The sequence below is a fragment of the Lagopus muta genome, chromosome 6 (genome assembly GCF_023343835.1).
Source record: "Lagopus muta isolate bLagMut1 chromosome 6, bLagMut1 primary, whole genome shotgun sequence".
NCBI classification, from domain to species: domain Eukaryota; kingdom Metazoa; phylum Chordata; class Aves; order Galliformes; family Phasianidae; genus Lagopus; species Lagopus muta.
This window is the reverse complement of record NC_064438.1, coordinates 24,387,643-24,409,380: the sequence shown is the minus strand read 5'-3', so window position 1 is coordinate 24,409,380 and position 21,738 is coordinate 24,387,643. Positions and strand designations below refer to the sequence as shown.

At 41.3% G+C, this 21,738-nt stretch overlaps 1 protein-coding gene and 1 long non-coding RNA gene across 2 annotated transcripts; one reads left to right on the top strand and one right to left on the bottom strand.

The window, feature by feature from the left end:
* The first annotated feature begins 129 nt into the window (after positions 1-129).
* Positions 130-11,104, top strand: OIP5 (Opa interacting protein 5). The gene is made up of 5 exons (XM_048948159.1): positions 130-476; positions 554-620; positions 843-965; positions 1,666-1,747; positions 2,813-11,104. The coding sequence occupies exons 1-5, from the start codon at positions 170-172 to the stop codon at positions 2,930-2,932; spliced, it is 699 nt and encodes a 232-aa protein (XP_048804116.1). The 5' UTR covers positions 130-169; the 3' UTR covers positions 2,933-11,104.
* Positions 5,684-20,468, bottom strand: LOC125694626 (uncharacterized). The gene is made up of 5 exons (XR_007377627.1): positions 20,338-20,468; positions 18,185-18,287; positions 16,209-16,243; positions 15,387-15,609; positions 5,684-14,499 (listed from the first exon to the last, which is right to left on the bottom strand). It is a non-coding gene; the product is annotated as an uncharacterized LOC125694626 (long non-coding RNA).
* Positions 20,469-21,738: the final 1,270 nt, after the last annotated feature.

Sequence of the window (21,738 nt, the reverse complement as noted above, 5' to 3'; positions counted from 1 at the left end):
TGCTGTGGCCACCAGCGTGCTGTTTTTCAGTCACCATTGGCGCAGGCTGCTCGGGAAATCCCCGCCCTCTACTGCTTGATTGGGCGCCAGAACGAGGCGCCGCAGCCCACCTCCCAATGGCCCCGTGCTGCGAGAATTGACGTCGCTATTGCCCAGTAACAGCGCTCCCATGGCGAGGCCGAGGAGGCGGGCGGTGCGCTTCAGCGCCGGACGGGAGGAGATGGCGGTGCGGAGACAGCTGCGACGGTTCTTCGAAGAGCCGCAGATTCGCGGCACGATCGTGGTGGAGCGGCCGCTCTCCTCTGAGCCTCCTCCGGCTCCTGCTCCTGCTCCGGCTTCAGAGGTGCCGCAGTGCTACGAGCTGCGAGCGGAGGACTGCGCCGTGTTCCAGTGCCGCGGGTGCTGGGCGGTGCTGGGCGACTCGCTGCATCTGTGCGCGCTGGAGGAGCAGCGCCTCGGCCTCGTCGTCTGCCTCAGTCAGTGCTGCGGGCCGGGCTGGGGCTGGTTCCGCCTCCGCACGCTGCTTCTCCACGCGCTTCTCCTCTCTCCTCAGGAGTCACCAGCAACGTGCTGTGCGAGGAGGAGCTGATGGTCGGCCTGGAGGGAGCCCTGACGGGATGGTGCGTAGCAGCGCCCTTACGTCACTTTGGAGTCTCAGAGCCTAAAGCGTTCCGTGCGATGCGCTGTGGATTTAATCTCTCCTTTCAACTTTGATTATTACAGAGGTTTTCCACGCCTGTTTGAATCTACGCTTAATCTGTGTCCTCTGACAAGTGAGAAGCAGTATCTATGGTTTCAGAAGCTTTTATTTAATAATAGAATTGTTCTGCTTTTTCTTTTAGTGCTTACAACACGTTGTCTTGTCAGTCGTGTGGTACAGTTGTGGGCTTTGTTCTCTATTCTGCCTTCAGAGACCTGACCCATCTCCGAGGCTTCTTCTGTTTCTTCAAGAAAAGCATCTTCTGGTGGGTGCTCTGCCCGGTGTTTTGACGGTCAGGGATTTCATGGCAATTTGCAACTTATTCCAGCACAAATACAGCACACACACACCTAACAAAGGCTGCTTTATTGAGAGCATCACTGGGATTTTAATGTTCTGTTCTCACTTTGTGTCGTCATGATTCCATTCGATTTACCTTATACTTTCTGAGTCTCCTCACATCAAAGTTTAAATTCAGCTATTTGTGGTACTGAGATCTCCTTCAGTTCCAGATCCACCTAACTAACGTCAGAGATAAAACAGGTCTGCGATAGATGGACCTGATTATAGAACCACAGAATTGTTTGAGTTGGAAGGGGCCTTTACAGGCCTTGTCCTCGTCATCTAGTCCAACTCCCCTGCTATGAACAGGGACACCTGCAGCTAGAGCAGGGTGCTCAGAGCCTGGTCCAGCCTGATCTTGAATGTCTCCAGGATCAGGGCACCTACTTCAGCTCTGGGCAACCTGTTCCAGTGCCTCACTAGCTGGTACTGAGGGGATTTTATGATTTGGAAGTAAATGTGTTATGGTTTTTAATATTTTCATTATCTAGGTACTTTAGGGAAGTACTTTAGGGAAGAGTTTTATCTGCTTTAAAATCAGCTCAAATAGTCTGTCTAAATGAATGCAACTACTTGTTTTCAACTGTTTTTCTTGTTTTTCACATTCCCCATTTGTTTTCCAGTTATCTCTTAAAAAGCAAAATGATAATAGAAGCTTCTAAGGTGAAATTTCCTGCTGTGACCCTAAAGGACCAAATAGAGAAAGTAAGGTTTCCGCATGACTTTGTATGAAAATAGCAAGAAATACTTTTTGATATCAGTATTTTTGGCTAACTAAAATACTTCATAATATTATTTTATCTGTAACACATATCAAGTTCTAGCTAATTTTCTGACAAAAGCGTGGTGTTTCTTTTTTTAGTGAGTGTGTATATGTAATTTTGCTACCCAAATGTTGTCAAGAGGGAAGGGTACGTACTTCTCTACATGTTGAAAGCAAAACAGAAAATCCTTTTTAAATAAAACTTTCCCTAAATATTGCTAGCTGTGTTGTTCCTAGAATTGAAAAGTCACTGTTGAAGAATAAAAAACACGTATACAAATTTGTCAAATTGAAAGGGATTCCATTATTTTTATATGGGAACTGACACTAAAATGCACAAATGTCATCCAGGCGTAAGTTTCCCTGAAGCTGAAATAGATCATTCTGAGGTAGAAGTATGAGTGCTTCATTGCAAACACGCGTTGAGGGATTTTGGAAAAGTTGTATGTTGATTAGAGCGAGTGTTGGACTCTAGTCTTTGCTTTTTAAAATATATCTGAAAGATATATCTTAAAAGACGTAAAGATAAGATAAAAGCTATAAAGATATATCTTGCCTACAGTACTTTTCATGTGTTAACTTAAGCCCCAAACTCTAGAAATGGCATTTTTGAAGGGTTGTCTTAAACTGATGATGATGATATCTCCAGATTTTGTAAAGCAGAATCATAGTGTATGTAAAAAAACATGTAATGAGTTAACTAGAAAATACTGCACTGATCACAGCAACGCTTCAGCAGCTCTTCAAGTGGAACGTTTCCGTGCATCTCTGACACTAATTGTGCTGGCCCACAATCATTTCTTTCTAGCACAGGTTTCTGATTTGAGTCCTGGTTAGTTTTGGCTTTTGTAGACATAGAACATAAAGTCCAGCATCATTTTCCATTTTGAAGGCCATCTGCGCTTTAGCCACTGAAAGTGGGATGCATATCATTGAACATTAAACATCCAGAACAGTTTTCTCTAATCTTACAACTCCCATCTCTCTTTTTTCTTCTTTTTTTCTAGCTGAAAGAAAGCCTTGTGATGACACACATGCGCATCGAATTGCTGATGAAAAAGGTGGAGCAACTGAAACAAAATAATGTGGCAGAAAACAAAGCTCTGCATCACATGGAATTGTCCTAATGCCAGGATATGCAGTAGTCGATACCAAGAAATACTATGCCATTTTGAGGAACTACTGGAGTTGTTTCTGCAGCTCTGCTAAGTTTCATCATCTAGCATGAACGATTTACTCGTGCAGCATATAATTCTCTAAGACTGAACTTTGGTTGTGATTCTCCATAATGACTTCAAAGAGGTAGAACACTTTTTGCAACAATAAAATCAGGGCTATAGAACCATACCAGACACACTATCATAACAGTAATTGAGAGGAAGCGTTGTAATTTAAAGGTTCTTAAGGAGTTCTAAAGTTTTGTTCTATCTTTTCATATATATAGAATATTCATGGCAGCTAGCTGTCAGGTGATTCATTAGCTACATCTGGTATGTGAGACTTCTGAATAGCCTCCCAATGAATTCTTTGAAAGAATCTGCTTGTATTTTTTGTGGCCTGCAAAAGGAACAAGTTAGCATTTCCCAGAAGCTGCACAGCTGCGCTTGGTGACTCTGTATGGTGCAAAGCTAACTGAAGTGTGAGGTTACAGATTTCAAATCAAGGTACAATGCTTGTTTCTGCCAAAGACATCTGGAAATGCAGTCACATGGCTGCAAGGATCAAGTTCTGTGTGCTCCATGAATCTTACGCTGTGAGCAGCTGCCTTCAATAAATTTGAGTCTTTTATTAAGACTTCTGGATGGTCTCAGTCTGTTCTGATCAAGTAATAACATAGCCTTGTTAAGAGCTGTTCTGCTGGGAAGGAAGCAGATCTCTATTAAATTCCTCAACTGTGAGCTATAGAAATGGTTATTATCCATGTTTTACAACTTCTTTAAGTGCACAAATGCAGTACTTTTCAATGACAGCTAAATTTGGGCTATTGAAACACCTGAAGGCAGTGTTACTCACTCTTAAAATCTGCTTCACCGCCTATAACGATAAATGTTTCTTTCAGTGTATGCTCTAGCCTGAACCCTTAACTGGAGAGCTGTTCTCAACAGCTGTCACTTTATACTCATGTAAAGTCTGGAGTTATATTTGACTGCTTCATTATTAAAAACAAATAATTTTTTTAAAGACTTCTTTACCTAAATTACATTTAAAGAACTGCTGCTCTTTGACTGGAGTTCTGTCACTAAACACACCTTGTGCAAACACCCTTCCCATCTCAGGTGTTTTCCATTATGTAACTTCACCTTTGCATTACTTCTAAGTGGCAGTTATTTGTTGTTGCATCAGTCTCAGAAACATGATTGATAATGGCACTACTCACTTCTGCCCTTCTGTTTGCTTTTTTTTTGCGTTGACTTTTTTCTTGTCATAAAGCTTTACATTTGTACTCTGTATAATATAAATAGTATTAAGTTCTCTTGCTTCATTTAGCTAAGAATCCACCCCTAAGAAAAAAAATACAGCTGTTGGTTACATTTTTATATATTATCTTTACAATGTGTTTTTTTAAATAAAAATGATGGGATTCACAAATAGGTATTATACAGACCTCGTTAGTATCATGTGAGTTGTAAGCTCACTTTTAAACTGCATTTGGCTTATCTTTTGAACTGGAAAGACTTCGGCTCTACTGAGTCATCGTGTGGTACTTTGTGCCTACTTGTCAAAAGATGTTTTTTCCTGGCACTGACTACTGCCCAACTGACCTGCTGGCACTCACAGCAGTACAGTTTAAGTAAAACCTGTTTTGAAAAGCAAACCACCTTAATTTAAACAAATAAAATGCAACTGTATTGTCAGCAGTCTGCAGCAAACATTTACTAAGACAGTAATTTAAACCTAAAGCTCCAGTTTAAGTGATGTTTGAACTTTTCTTCCTGAAAGATTCAGCTTTCAATTTCACCCTGTCCCAGGCTCAAATTCTGCTGGAATCTACAGTTAGTGAATGAATATACTGTTTTATAGCGTGCAACCAAATCTCTAGCTAGGTATCTTGAGATGTGTAGCCAGGGCCAGGCTGGCTCAGGATAGATGAATTCTCTATTTAAACAAATATTTGCTTGAAAAGCAAGTCTCATGGTCAGGCCACAGCTGTCTTTATTCCTAAATGAGCTAACTAACTGTTATCTTCTCTGGAGCCTATAAAGAAAAGCAAGCAGAAAATGAAAAAAATTAAGGTGAAGTGAGTTACTGAAGCAACAATCAAACAATTAGTGTTTTATAAGCTAACATAAGAGTTAGCAATCTCTGAGAAGTTTTGGAAAGTTTACAGCAGTGTTAGTAGCCATGGCTTCTTCAACACAGTCTGGAGGTGGTGTCTTACTGCTGTCTTATAGAGCTTCCCAAAATTGCCTCTAGCAGCAGTTGCAAGGAAAGTTGTGCCTACCTACAGGTTGTGAAATATTGACTGAAGGAATTGTTGAAAAGTTTCAGTCACCAAAATAAACACTCCACATGCATGAGAAACAGTTTCCAGAGAATTAGTCCTTGTAGCAAGCCACTTTACAAGCATCAGAAGCTCTCTGCTACTGTCTAAAACAACCTTTGAAGCTTTTATTGATAACTTGCCCATCTTATATTAAATTGCAATAGAGTGACAATTATTCTTCGGTTGCATTCCAGGAAGCTGGAGAGCCTCTTGTGACAGAAATCTGCTGAAACAGCTGGATCCAAAGCAGCCATACAGCAAATGGGTGTTTATCTCAAATTGTTAAGCACTGACAAAGGTACAGCAATGTTTCAGAAGTGCAAGAAGCACCTGACTGAAGATGCAGTGTATTGCAACTTGGTTAATCTGTCTTTTGAACAAATGACACATCAAGTCTTCGTGCATTCTCAGCCTGTGCTGCTTTATTGCTAAAAAAATTTGTATACAGGTGCAGAGTTTCCAAGTTCATTTTTAAACAGTTCCTCTTTACAGCGACAAAAGAATAAAATCTTATCTTGAAATCCTCAAAGATGCATAGATATAAAAGCAAGCTGCCTTTTGGAAAAAACATCAGAATTTGCAGGGAAACATTCTTTTACTGTTACCATGTAAAACACGTGCAATGCAAGTACATAGATCCTAGTGATACCAGTAATTCTCTCCACTAACCTGCGTGAGTAATGCCATCAGAAGTTCAGTATAAGAAGTCTTCTCTAACCTGGTTTGTAAGTATTAAGCTTATTTTTAACAATCTGTAAACACCTCTCCTTTGCTGTTAGATCACATTTCTCAAAAGGAAGATGTCTTTACTGAAGTCCTACAGTAGCTTACTCCCCAGGTTTTATATTGGAGAGGATAAGCATGAACAATGGATTCAAGTGTTTGCTCATTACACAAAAGAAAACATACATAACAGTGTTTAAAACCAAATGAAATGTTCAAAAAAAAAACAAAACAAAACAAAAAAACAAAAAAAAAGCAAAACAAAAACCCAACTCAGCATTAGGTGGCCACAATTAACTGCTGGGCTAAACTTGTTTCACCAATTCCATTTTTTCTTGAAGAAGTCGGCTCAAAGGATTTCATTTCATCTAACTTTGTACAGTAAAATGGTTAAATCTTCTCTTATAATATTCCTATATTTATTTGGCAATTCTTGTATATCTAGAAAGCATTTGTGAGAAAAACATGGCCCCATTGTAAACCCAAATCAGGGTCCTTTATGGATGGTTGGCTACAAAGTATGAACAGGAGTTAACTTGACACAATTCCTTCCTCCAAGACACCACCTCTTTCTGCTTACGAAAGAGGACCCAGCCTCTGTGCATGGAGAAGTTTCCTGCACAAGTTAAGCCCACCTGCAAAATTAAGCTAAGCTAGAAGTATGGAATTCTGCAGTAACACGCCAGTATTCTACTTGAAAATAGCAAAAGCGTCGGTGACATCCGCTGTGCTGTGTTATTTTCAAACCACCAGCAGAAATCCACTGCATTATTCACTAAAGGACTTGGGAGATATTACTGAAAGCAGAATAAAAGTTTACAGAAAGATGGCACCCAAGTTCCCTTTTACTTAATAAGTGAAATAAAGAAAAAATATTATATTGCAACCCGTGTTGCAGAAGATAAAGACCTTCAGTGATCAAATCTCATTTTCTGTTTTTAAAAATCTCCTTTTCAAAGAACTTAAAAAATATACAAGATTACCAGTATTTTCAGGTTCGTTCCTGCAGATGCCATTATTGCTGGCTGGTACCAGTATGCTTCAGTACAGCTGCCTATGTGGCTAGAGAGTTACCTGAAAATACTGTCTATTAAAAAGCTATTCAACACCTGAAATATATGTACTGTGCTTATTAATTTCAGTCTTCTCCAAATAAGTTCTCTCACCACAGACAAGCTTATTACCTACTGTCTGGCAAACACTACACTCATTTTGAGTCTGTTGTTTCTGTTACTGTTTTTTCTTTTTTTCCACCAGTTGCTCCCCCTGCACCATGTAAGAAACTCTGCACCCTTTTCTTTGCTACAGCTGCAGCAGGTGAGAAACCTCATCTCGCCCCTAAACATGCTTAGTTCATGCCCTGCTTTTTACATGCTCAGGGCACTAATATGAACCAGACAAGAGGTTATGAAGGCGAGTTCTGCTGATCCTGGTTCCTGATTTACAGTTTTGGTGCCATGCTTCTGACCCTATCTATACATTCTGCCCCCTTCTCTACAGAGGCAGCACATTCTCTAAGAACAAAAACAAAACAATCCCAAAATTTGAGAATCAAAGCAGGAAGTTCAAGCTATTGGTATATAATTTCCTATTGCTTCATTATGTATAAATGCATATCTCAATTTACTGGTAATAACTACATTACACTAGACATTGTGAATCATGCATAATTAGAATACTAGCTCTAAGATTTGGTTTGTGGGCCTGTGCCATTTTCCTTCAGTTTCTCCATGCAGTTCTTCGTGCCTAAGGCATCACAAACCGGACACCTTTTATTTGACCTGCAAACATGCTCACTTGGAGGGGAAGAGGAGAGAAGTAGACAAGACTTACACGGGACACGCTAAACAGTAAGCTACCTTTTATCTTTAACCTCACATGTTGTAAAGCCTAGGGAAATCTGTCTACATTACAACCTGGTACGTAGGCTCAGAGACAGAAACACACTCCTTGCTTATGTCAAGTACACCTACACTTTCTCAAAACTCAGGAGAAAGTGCAGAGCAGAATGAAAGGGAACAAATTATGGTAGTGTTCTGCACTGTTAAATGAGACACCCTGGTTAGACTGCTGGCTTTTGTGTGCCAATCAAAGTGCTACAGGGGCAATATGCTGGATTGTTCACTAAAAGAAAAGCAATGGAATCTAACTTGAACTGCCATTATGCAGCTCTGTACCCAAACAGCAAGCTGGATGAAGCTCTGAAGGAAGCCCAGACTCCTTACTAAAGAAGCCACTATTTCTAAGACTGGTTATCCATCAAAAAACATTCTCTTCCACACTTTTCCATTTTCTGCTCAAAAACATACTGCCAGCTTTTGTTAACATAACCCTTGTATAACATGTTAGTGCCCTAAAGCACACTACAGTTTGTTCTCACTCACCATCAAGTAGCCTTTGCAAGCCTTTTATTTTTGTCCTACATTTGACAATTATGCTCAGCTGCAGAGGTTGCAATCTGTCAGGTTGCAGCTCCCAGCACAAGTACTGGCTAGACCTACTGCAGCAGCATCACTGGGCAAGGGACTGTACTTATATGCAGCTTTTGGGGTTGCTACTGCTAAGTGGGTGGTGTCAAGAACAACCTCAGTGGTGGTCACTACACTTTTGATATCTCACAGCATTGTAGCATATAACACTGCTACTTAGTTTTAGAAGCAGTGAAGCCAAGGAGTTCAGTTTGGAACAAAAGTCATGCCATAACACAACTGAAAGGCAATGGAATTTCCTTTGCAGCTGTGAAGACTGATTTCCAGGATAGTATACGCTGAAGCCTGAACTGAGAAGAACATGCAGATAGCTTGCCTAGCTACAAGTCTTGATTCCCTCCCCTTCTCTAAGTTAATGAGACCTTGAAAATTTCTATTCCACCACAAAGTTCATACTTCTGAAGCCTAAACATGACCATGTTTTCATTGTTAATTTGCTGCTATGTAAATGTACTTGCTAATCACAAGCAACCTGTAATTTATTTAATGCAGTTGGATCACAAAGCTTCCAATGTTATCAATAATTCAATAGCTGGAATTTAAGCTGATTTTAACTTCCCAGATCAATTATCTTTTCATACTCATTACATATGAACCAATTTATACATGTTTATGCTTATCTTGGTTACTTCATACTGTAAAAATGCTCACAGCCCTTAACAATCCCACTACCAACTTATGAAGAGCCAAAAGGCTTCATTCTAGGTCACCTCAGAACATTCAAAGCCTCCCTCCAGCTGGAAACTGCATTCCAAATTACTTCAGCTTTCTAGAATAAATCTAGCCAGATAGATCTAAGTTTCTGATGCAGTAATTCTGTTCAGAATACAGTACCATCTGTGGGCCATATAGTCTCCACACACTTCTGTACCTGCACTGAAATCACAGTCAGCTATGGATGCTTTAGAACTCCTGTGGCTCCTTTATGTAACACTTCGACAGCAAATGCTTTGCTGGGTGCAGAGGCTACAGCTGTAGATCAATATCCCTTTCTGTAACCAGAGGCTTCACAGTGCTTGCCTTGGCTAGACTTCAAGCACTAACAGAAACCAATGGTCTGAAACAGAATGTTTAGCAAGTCTAAAATTATTTTTGCTGTACAGTAACATTTTTAGAATCCTGAAAATCTCCTTTGGAGTATACAAATACTCTCTATTTTATTTTATTTTATTTTTTAAGACCTGTCATTCATATAAAGATAGGTCTTTTTAAACAAAGAAGTACCTACAATAAAATTCTAATTTCAGAAAGTTTCTTTCCACAGTCCAGTATTTGGAAGGGTCTAGTTTCCCTTCAGAGGCAGAGCAAGCACTGGACTACGAAAAATGAAAAAGAAACAGGGAAACTTCAGCTATCTGAAAAGATATTTCAGAAAAAACTGCCTGCTTTTTCCCAGCACTCACTGACAGTGCTTCAGATACGTGACACAGCTCAACAGTAGTATAAGGTTAATGAACTAAGTATTCAAGTGCCAAATTCCCTCCAATGAGAGGAACACTAAGAGGAATTCACCCATCTTAGGAAAAGAGACTTTTCACCCAACTCCCTGCAGCACAGAGCGCCACAAACTTATTTGGTTATTACCCACCTACTCTACTGTACAGCCTTGCTAATGCAAGTTATTTACTATCACATGCAAAACAGTTATTGCTACTAAAGTTCTATTTTCTTATTAAATCATCTTATGGCTTTGTTTGCATCAGGGATTCTTCCCCCTACGTACTGTGCTATTTTGCATTCCAGTTTCAGAGGTATTTTTTTCAATTGATTCTCCCAAGCACTAAACTACTTTATTCAATGGTGCAACTACTTCTGTTCAGAATTGAACCTAAATGAGCACAAGTCCCCCAGAACTCTGCTGTAAATGGCCCAACCACCCAATTTTCCTGGCAAAGCATTGGATGCAGAGAGACAGGGGGGACCTTGTTATCTACACTAACTCTGCAAGGATTACTGGTTTTGCATCAAAGAACATGCTACTTGATTAATTACTTTAGAGATATATCCTATTAAAATTACAAAACCGAGCCACCCATTCCATCCCCCCTCCTAATGGCCATTTACAGGCAGGTCTCAGGAAAAATAAGATGCAGTATCCTCTCTAAACCGACAAGAGAATTTTGTTCTCGTAAAGAGAGAAGTGTGTGAAGAGCAACACTGGCACCAAATAAAAGATTTTTTTTTCCTAGGAAATCAGAGGATGCCATCCACAGAGCACTACACACCTCAGCAATCACACCAGTCTCTTATCTGACCAGCCCAAGCTGCCCACTGAGCGCTAAATCAGTTCAACTTCCCCGGGTCTAAGTTTTCCTTCTGAAAAAAGCAGAGGGAGAAACGTAAGTTATTGAAATTGAGATTAGAGCTGGAAAGCAATGCTGGGAGTTACCCAAAATATGAGATACTGAATCCTCAATAGGTGGGGAATCTACGATCCATAGGCTAAATATTGCCTGCTGAACAGATACAGGCTGCAATGTTGATTTTCAACAGCCCTTAACCCTACTACATTCTCTCTTATTAAGATGTGTGTAAACGCAGGATCCACCAAAGGTGTTAAAAGATTCATTAGGACTTCAGAAAAGAAAAAAAAAACCAACAAACCTATCCATTATTGCACAAATTGATTAAGTCTTCTATGTAAAATTAGCAGATAGCATTTTGCTACCAGCAACTAAATGAGAGTAATGTATTGTTTATTGTAATTACATAATCAGATTCAAAATATATGTATGTTTTTAACTTAACAGATTTTGTAAATAATATTAAGGTAGCAGAGAGGTGCAAAAAATGTACACTAACTCTTCAACATATTCATAATTCTGATAATATCATATGATGGGTTATACTAAAACTGAAAATGCTGCTCAGAGAAGAAAACACCTTCAACAGAGACTAAAAAGAAAAGGATAAGCTGTAACAGAGATGAGAACTTTGGATGCTTACGTACACTAGTTTACGAAGATACACTGAAAACAAAACACTAACGATGATTCTATGAAGCCCATTTCTAACAATAGCATTGTCAAAGGGAGGATACTGCATACTTAGACCATGTTTGTGATATTTCTACTGTATCCTTTCTATTGTTAATTACATTATCATCACGGTTTATTAATAAATTTGTCACTCTGAAATTGTAAAAATACTACTAGGCTCATGCACTGATCCTAACATGGCACTACAGTTTGCTACAAAGCACTAATGCTTATGGAACTATACACATCTCAAAATGGAAGACATTGGTGATTTTGTTGTTTTCAAACAACTTGTAACATCATTTTGTCCACAAGTATTAAAATATATATATGTATATATATATATGATCTATTGCACATGCCCCTTGTTTCTGTAATCTTTCACACAGGAAGATTTCCAACCAACACAGAGAAAAAGTGGAGCAAGAAAAAGTAAGTATGTTGAGGCAGCATTTCCTAACAGCGGCTTTATAAGAGGCCGCTGGAAAGGTATGGCAGTGGGGTCTTCTGGGCACACATTATTGGAGTATTACTTCTGCAAAAGCCACAGATCTTTAGCCCCACTAAAAATATTATGTTCTAAGCTACAACTTGAAAACTAACATTGTTCCATTGCCAGGGTTAGAAGTCAGTTCTATTTTTTTTTTTTTGTTACAACGCAGGGTTCCAAAACGTTGAGGGTTATTCTTACAGAAGTGGAAAGGGCTGAAAGCGTCTACTCTCTAGTCAGAAAGACCTTTAAGGTTTTGTTCATACCCACAGAAGAAAAAATTTCATTCCTGTCCCCCAGTATTTTGTTATCAAGCTATGCGAGAATCTACTGCTAGCTCTAATGTCAGAAGGATGAGTATGGGCAAGAGGAAGTAAAAAAGTACCAAGATTCAGAATCAGATGATTTTTATACCAGACATTTTTCAACATGTAATCCTAAGATATTAACAGTATTTTCCATCAGTTAGAGATGGATCCTGCTTCTACAGACATCTACTATGGTAGATGTTTCCTATTGGTTTCAACATAAGAAGGTTCTAAATGAAAAATGTGCTTTTCTAGATGCATCTAGTACCAGAAAATTCAGATCACATTCAACAAAGAAATCCTATATTCTTAAAAGAAATCAGGCCAAGTTGGTGGTTGCCTCAACAGGATTAATGTAACTCATCTAAACTAATAAAAGGAACGCAGCTTATCACAATGTTGCATATAATTTAAGTGCACCTCTGCTCATTACAGTGGGCATAATTTTGATACGCAGTGTCTTAACCACCCTGCTTAGCTTACATGTTTCCATGCATCAGACCCAAAAAAACGGGAAGGGCTTTCACTAAATCTTACTGTTACAATGCAAGTCTAAACACAGATCTAACCTTACTCTGAGGAACAGGATCAGTACCAACATCTGTCCTTCCTCTGCCATGGAAACTTGGTCCCCATAAAATTTCACCCCATTTTATGTTTCAGAACACCACCCTTGCAATTTATCAGTAAGGTTTAAGAAAGATTTCAATTGTTGGCTTTTCCAGCCATTTTCAGTCCGTCTGGCTCTCTCCAGTAGTCTTCTGAAACAAAAGACAAAACAAAACACCCCACCCAACCATGCTATTATTCCCCAAAACATAGTACTAGAGCCTATACCCCTTATTTGATCAAGATTTAAAAATATTTTAAGCTAAATCATATTTTGTAATGTTTGGATTAAGGTGCACTAAGAAATGCAGACTTGAAATGGAGATTATTTTTTGCCAAGAAATCTTACTTGCCATATCCAATAACACAACAAGGAGCGTGTGAACAGTGTAAGATCCCACCTCAAAATGATTGAAAATATCTTATTTCACCACAAACAACGGAGACAGAGAACCCAGTGTAAACATAAGAACAACAGATAGCGCCTTAATTTGGGAAGGAGTAAGAGGAACCAGAAAAAGGCCCACTCTAAGCATTTCTGCTATCTCTCAACTCGTACCTCTCATATGGCTGAGCTCATTCTGGGCCTAGACGATGGAAACACACAAGCCGTCTCAGTTCTCAGTCGCAAAAGAATTAAGAATTTGATTCCATCAGCAATATGAAAAAGCTGAATCTGTGTCATGGAAGCCCAGGGGGTAAGCTGCAGCTTTATACCTTGGGTCTCTTCCATCTCATCAGAAGTTAATTTCTTTAATAAAGAAGTTCTGTCACATCTTTTCAACTGTAGAATGGTTTTGTTCCTTTTGCTGCTAAGGATCCATAAAAAGCCCAAAGGAGGGAATGATTAATGTGAACTTAATCATTATCTTGTAACCCTAGAGGTCCTTAAAGCTTCATTTTTCTTTGCTAAAAATGAAGTGGTGCAGAGTAATTTCTCCTTCTGCTCAAAGTTCTTCATAGCCAGAACTTATGTGGGTTTACACACGCAAATATACATTTTGATCACAGATTGGGATGATGCTGTTACACACTACAGACAAGGTGATTCTGCACTTGTTCCTATGCATTAGCTGCTTTGTGTGAGTTAACATCAAGACATTTATCTACAGAGTCAAGCCAGGATCCTGAACTACAAAATACCTGCTATGTGTGGGACTTCTCCAGTTGCTTGGCAAGTTTCTTCCTCATAACAGAGCAGAAAGTATGTCCCGGTTTCTCTCTGCATACATGGCAATGCATGCAGATACTTTATATGTCAGGAATTTCAATATGACACAGTGAAGAACTTATCTTCTGAAAATGAGGAAGATATCAGTGAAGAACACCAGCTTCCACTTGCATCTGATTGCAAAGTTTTTTCTTATTTTAAAACAGAGTGCAGATAGCCGAATGAAGAGCTGGCACTGAAGACATTTCGTCAGGTAAACTAATGCTGACTTCTGTTACTTTGCTTTTGAGTTCTGATGAAGCAGTAGGTTCCTTCTGTAGGAGACGTAATCTCAGGAATCAAATGTTGGGTGAGATGGCTGACACAAGAAGGGAAGAGATCTTTGTTCATCCAGCTCCATGAAAGTGAAGGACAGGGTTTTGTTCACTAGAACAGAAACAGCCTGTGAGCAAGCAAAAGGACAATCATCTTAAATGTTAGGAGAGGATCTGGAATTCCAAAATGAAAAGGAAGAAAGGTAGTTTAGGAAACAGAATAAAACATACTTCACATTAATACAGTCGCTGGTTCATTAATTCTTTTTTCTAATGGACAAAAATAGTTGGCTTCAGACTGCAATTATCCCTTGTTCTATAAGATCTTATATACCTCATTTGGATGTCCATAAACTGGCTAATGATATACTATAGAAATACTGAACTACACACTTACTCAGAAGCAGTGCATCCAAAAGTACACCAATGTTAAAAAGCTATGAGACTTCTCAACTGTGGCTCTGACATATGCTATGACAATGTCGAGATAGTACTGGAATGCACACAGAGAGAATAAAGTTTGCTATAGCAGGTCCCAATTCAAAGAGACACTCTAAAGTGTTACCTAATTAATGACAAAACTGCCAGTGCTGTAGCAGAAAAAAAAAGCACTTATGACAGCTGTAAAATCACAGATCAGGTGGTTGGTTTTTTTTTTTTTACTCATTTTCTCCACACTTGCCCACAGCGTAGACATAGTTCGCCAACTGCCATCTTGTCACTGATCTCCTGGCCTTTCATCAGTGACACACCCAGAATTACCTAGTCACAGAAGCTGTTAAAATATGTTTGTTTTTTCCTTTAAGGTTGACGTCAGCCTGGATTAGAAGGTAACATGAGTACAGTCCTGCATTCTCCTATACAACAATGAGAGATGTGAAAAAGGAAGCGTTTTTTCTCTCCAGTTCCTTTCTCAAATATAAGAGCATGAGGATACGTCACGTTTTCTAACTTTTCCCATCCCTCCCTTTCCCCAGTCTGTCCTTGTGTGCCTTTCTCATATTACTCTAATTACCTTACTCCTTTAATTGTTCAGAAACAATCTTCAGGTAATAATTTTCAACTCCTATATTAGAAGTAGCGAGTAGGCCATGAAAATGGCAATACAGCACACCGCCATCACCTTTCACCTTCTTCATGAGGCACGCAAATATTTCAGCGGATCATGAGCTTGAGTATCCATGCCCACAACTGATGGGAAAGTCTTATTCTTATCACGAAGGTGAGGAAAAACAGACCTGCAGAGATGCAAAAAACACGCCAAAGATTTATAGCTAAGCTGAGAATGGAATCTAACAGACTGTTATATACCTTAACTACCAGAATATGCCTACTTCATTTACAGGGAAAAATAAACAAATCAAAATTCTAGAAGTTGATTGTCATACTCAGACATTTTGAATTCGCTTTCTTTTACTTGATAATTGACATTTGGTTACATTACTGTTCTTCCAATCCTTCTGTTTAACAAATCTACCTTTAAGATAACTACTCTAAGATGATGGAATGACACGGTTGCTGTCTCAGAAGAGCAAAATGACAACATGGATCAGGTACTTAATAACTTCCAAAGCATTTATTCCTGTTAGTATATACACAGTTAAATCAAGGTTTACTACAAGCAAAGCCCAAGTTGAAATCAACGCTGAGACAAAATTCCAGTTCTCTAAAAGGATTCTAAGTTTTTTCTTAAAATCTCACTAACTGATGCATTCAGTAAGGGAAAGAAAGAAAAAAGGGGAAAGAAGGGAAGGTAGAGAAAGAAGGAAAGGAACAAAAAACCTGGTAAGTTTAGTATTTTATGTTTAGTACCTAAATAATCTTTTGGTTCACTCACCACTATTTTTCAACACAACATTCTCTTCAGAGAATCTAGAGAGAGAGATGAAAAATTAAATGAAATTTACATCTAGGAAGCTATTCAGATAACAGATTATTATTTGCACAAGACACAGAAGATCATCTACATCTTCAAGGAACTAGTTAACACTTTGAGGCCTTTTACATTAAATACGAGGTTACTTTTCAGATGATCACTGCTACCGCCTTCTTTCAGTGTAAGGGAAAGGACGGTTAAGTGAGTCAGAGCTAAGTACGAAGACCCAGGATGGGTAACTTTAACAGGATGGAGTGGGAAGCACATGCCCAAAACATGCCTGGAAAGCTTTGGTCCAGAAACCATTCTGCTTCCTAAACTAAAACCATGTGTGTAATTCCTTCCATAGAATGCAGTATAAGCAGTACTGATTTACCTTTACCCTGGAATCTGCTTTGCTGGTAACAGCCCACAGCCCATATTCATCTCATTATATCTGGAGAATTAAGTATACACCAACGCTCGCATTAATTGATTGTACATATTTTGAAAATGAACAACAGTTTATAGTAAGCTATAACATGTGTCAGTTTCATAGGAACTGAGGAGGACACAACAATTTCAGCCTCCAGTAAGGCAAGGAACTCTTGTGTAAATATAAGCCACTACAGCAAGGAGTCAAAATGCCTTTTCTCAAGGATGCTGAGCCACCAATTACAAGCGTAGATGGTTGCTCTGAACACACCTCTGAGATCACACAAAACTACTGGCAGCCTCACCAAAGTATTCCTGAGCTTTCACCCTCCTGCACAACACAGTGCCACTCTCGGTATAACTGCAAGCAGCAGAGACTGGCACCTCCAGAAAATCTGCACTGAGCAGATGATCCCTAGCACTGGGCTTCAGGCTGCTTGGACCATCGTCCTGTTGTCAGTTCTGACTCTCCTGATTGGAGCCCCCCACAAGAACTTGACAAGTACTGTGCAGCTTCAAGAGGCTGAGGAATCAGTAGTAACTGATTACCAAAACAACTGATTTAATAAATAACAGTTATCTAATTCTCCAAGCTTACTTATCAAGCAAATGGAAACAAGACATTGTCCAAGATTGGTCTTTGAGAAGTTGGGTTTTCCTTCACTCGTCCTAAACCTACAACTTCAGAAAGTCTTTTTACAAAAAGGCCACAGGTGACATAAAGTAATTCATGCAAAATAATGTCGCACCCAATACTGATTATTTATTTTAAGTTCACTGATTTTGGATACCCCAGTTTTATACCGTCTTCTTGATATGCTTTCTATCTGATTTCCGTAGGTGATGTGGGAGAAGGTTCACAACAGCATCAAAAGAACTTGCTAATGCAACCAGATATAAATCAAGGCTATTTAAAATTAGCAGGCACTGAAACTGACAGTGACAGCAGCAACTCCATAATTAAAATCTATGGGAAATGCAGGGAAAAAAAGTTATTTTTCTTGTTTCATACATTACTCTGAACATATAATCTAGAACAAGAAATACCTGTGAAAACTCAGCATTATATATATAGATTCTTTCCTGTTAAACATTTCAAAGCTACTATTTTACAGAGTTTTGACCTATTGCCCACTGATATTCCTTTCGCTCTACTGTAACTAAAGGTTAATTTCCATGAACTCTAGGGGGGGAAAAGGTCAATCTATTGACATAACCAGCACACCAGAAGTAGAATGGATGCTAAAATGAAGAATATACAACTGTATAACCTGAGAAGTGTATGAGGAAGACTTAGAAACAGGCTTATGGAAAAGGGTCACAGAGACAAACAGTCAAAAGTTATATTTGATGGAGATATGTGAAAATGCATAAAGCAAAATTAGCACTTAGGATACCATGTCCATTGAGGACTTTCTGATAGCTTAAAGTGCCAAATGTAACTAGAAAGCTGATAATGACAAAAGCTTATATTACAAAACAGAAGTAGCATAATCATAATATGTATATGTATATATACATACCATCACAGAGCAGGGACAGGGCTCTCAGAAGGGCTTGCATTATCAGCACCTTAGTTAGTAGGTCCTCGGGTGCATCCTTCTGCAATTTCAGGAGACATCCCATCTGGCAAGAGAAAACAGTGACAATTCACAGAACGGGACAGGGTGGAGAGACAGATCACTGTCAGCTCCAAAAGGATACACTGAGTGCACCAACAGTACAGAATAGACAACACGTTGGGAGCCCATAGGACATAAGAACTTGCCAGCTGATGTCCCTTGTTCTCTGCAAAAGATCCCTGACTGCTAAACAGATGAAGTAAGCCATACTCCTGCCATACTCCCTTGGCTGCTGGACGGACATCTCAGGCAGTGCACACATCCAGCTGTTAATTAGATTCCAAGCCTAAGTCACTGTAACCTGTTTCTATTTAAAATAAATTTACCCTCACCTCCTCTGAGGTTCCTAAGGATATTTCCTATCTTTTTGGTTTACTGCTACTTCCTACAGCAGTGGATAAAATAGGCAACGCTGTTTCACAGCTGCAATTTCTATACATATCATAGTGACGGAATAGATAGGTCCTATGGCTCTCTACTTTTCAAGCAAAGAAACATCCCCAAAATTCCCATTTTAGGGAACTGTTTGTGCCTTTGCATCTTCCATTCAGTAACCATCAGCACTGCTTTCAATCATAATTTCTTTTCTAGTTTTACAGGATGAACATGGGAGGTGTTGAAGAGGTACTTCAGACTCTTCACAGACTCGGTCAGAAAGTTCAGCCTTAGTCGGCCCCTAATTTTTGACATCCCAATGAGAGGTGTAAGATGCACAGCCTAGGCACATATTGCATGGGCTCACAGTACTACAAGCAAGACTGTAAAGCAGTGCCATCTGTCAATGTGGCATACGCTAGGGTAATTTCTTTTTCTAATTTATTTTTGTACGACTTCTGAAAGTTCTCGAGCATTCAAAGCAATTAAGAATATATACTAAACCAAATGTACTTCGTTACTGCTCAAAACTGTACAGATTCACATGAAGAGAGCCGATAGGTTACCATTCTTCTAATTACAGTATAAAGAAAAATTATCTCTTTACATTATACAATCAAGGCAAATTGCTTGGTATATTTCAATCATTTAATTTCAAACCATTCATACATAGACATGTCTAAGCAGGTATACAGCAGCAGTCTTAACATTGGGTTGCTCGCAAGCTGCCCTTACTGTTACTAGGAGAATGATACAGCATAAGGGATAGAAACATGCTGCAGCACATACAAAGCATTCCTTAGCAAATGGTCTTAGAAGTAGCTACTGCTTTTAGAACTGGTTGCCAAATCACACTTAACGTTTCTTCCAAGCTATTCCATTGGTTACAAACAAATTTCTTATTATCAGGTCATGCAAGAGGATGCCCCGTGTCTACACAGGATCTAAAACTTCTCATTTAGCCACTTTGGTGGGTTATCTTTTTTTACTTTTACCTGACAGTGAAAACGTAGCCACTTCGAACTCCGTAACAAACTAGATTTAAAGAACTATTATAAAACATGAGACACAAGGCACTCCCGTGCTAGAGACGGCTTCAGACCCGTACACGCAGGGAAGGGCAGGAGGATCTCAATGACAGCTTACCGACATCTAAGGCCCTTTTCACCTCCCTAGCGGTTGCCACCCGCGCCGCTCGGTTCGCCTTGAACCCCGCAATGGGCGCCGTCCCGAAGTTACTTTGCCCCGTGGATCGCTCCCGCTTTCCGACGGCGACGGCTGGCCCGGAGCCACCACGTCCCGCGTCAACAGGGCGCGGAGCCTCCGGACGGCAGCGCAACCGCCCGGCTCGGCTCCCCGCCCCACCGCGGCCCGGCTCCGCTGCCGAGTTCCCCTCGCAACCAAGGCCACCGGGCGGTCGCGGCGGGCCCGGCCCGCTCCCACTCCTCACCGGGGCGCCGCCCGCGGCTCTGCCGTCCCATCTCGCCCCTGAGGGCCGCTCCGGCTGGGAGGCCGCGCTGCGGGGCGGGGGGCCGGGAGTCGCCCGGGTGCGCGCCGGATCCGGCCCAGAGCCTGGGGAAGCGGCGGTGCGACCGTGCCGAGCCCGGCCCGGCGAGGGATCGGGGCGGCGGGATGGGCGCGGCCCCCCGACGGAATCCTCGTCCACCTGCTGCACTCACCTGAGCGCGGCCAAGGCCGCGGGGCCGCGGCCGGCCCAGCCCCTCCGCCTCTTCCTCTCACTCCGCCATCTTCCCCTCCTCACCGCGGCCACCCGGCGGGGGGCTCGCGGCTCCCGGCGACGGCGTCCCGCCCCCTCGGCAGCAAGCCTATTGGATGCCGCTCCCAGGCATCCGCCGTCCGGCTTGGACGTCGATTGGTAGCCGGCACCGTCCGTCACGGATGCTCACCGCCCACCTCTGAGGCTGCCCTTTCCGATTGGCTCCGCGAAGAGCACACGCCCGCGGAACGACTAGCTCGGGCCGCGCGAGCGGGCCGTCCTCGGGCGAATCCTCCCTTGACCTCCACGGGAATTGGAAGGAGCGGCTCGGGAAGGGAGGCCCCGGCGGAACGGGCAGCGCCCGCGGGCTGAGGCTCTCCGGCCGCAGCTCGGCGGGGAGGAGCGGGCCTGATCCACAAAGCATGCCGGCGGCCGCCCCTGGCACCGGGACCGACGCTCCCCGCCCTCCATTCGGCGCACGTTAACGGTCACGTCCTCGGTGCCGCGTGCGAAGCGGCCGAGCCGAGCTGGGGCGGGCCGCTCGTTGGAGCGGCTGCCTCCGCTCCCACTGCCGGATCCCGTGGCGCAGACGCATCTATTTTTATCGCCCCCGCCAGCAACTGTAATTTTACGCTTAAAACGACCGGTGAACGCATCGAGTAGTGTGAAGGAGTACGGATCCATTCACAGAGCTCCCGAGAACCACCCCCAGCGCGCACTGACTCATCACGGCTACAGGCAGCCCGCTCCGCTCCGCAGGAAATCCCAACCGCGCTCCCCTACCGGGCAGCTTCGTGCCCGCGGTCGTGTCAAAGGAAACCTGCCGCCTCCACTGTTAACATCTGCACGCTATTCCCATTTTTTTTTTTTTTTTTTTTCTCGGAGATCTGCTTATACGTGTACAGATTTCTTTTGAAATATTTTAAATTAAACAAAACATGAAATCTCCATTCTGTACAACTTGTCTACCACCTCTCACTTCACAACTCAAATACACAGGCTGCAGAACACTGAATAAGATACTCAGTTGTAGACAGCCTGAGCTGTAAAGTAGAGAATCATGTTTTTGTAGTTTATCCTTGACTAGCGGGGGTATGGAAGCCTCAGGAAGGTTGCTAACAATACTTATCAATCAGCTACTTCTCATGAAGATAAAAACAGCTTCTCAATAACCAATGCCCATCTCTGAAACTAGCCTATTAACTTCAGTAAAGACAAAACTCCACAAGCCTAAGGTTGCCTTCCTATTGCTTTGCATCCCATGCAGCTTCTAATTGATTTGAACAGCTAATAGGAAAGTCAGATCTGCTTTTTTCCTTCCCCTTTCCTTCCTCCACCCTCAAGGAAAAAAAAGCACCAAACA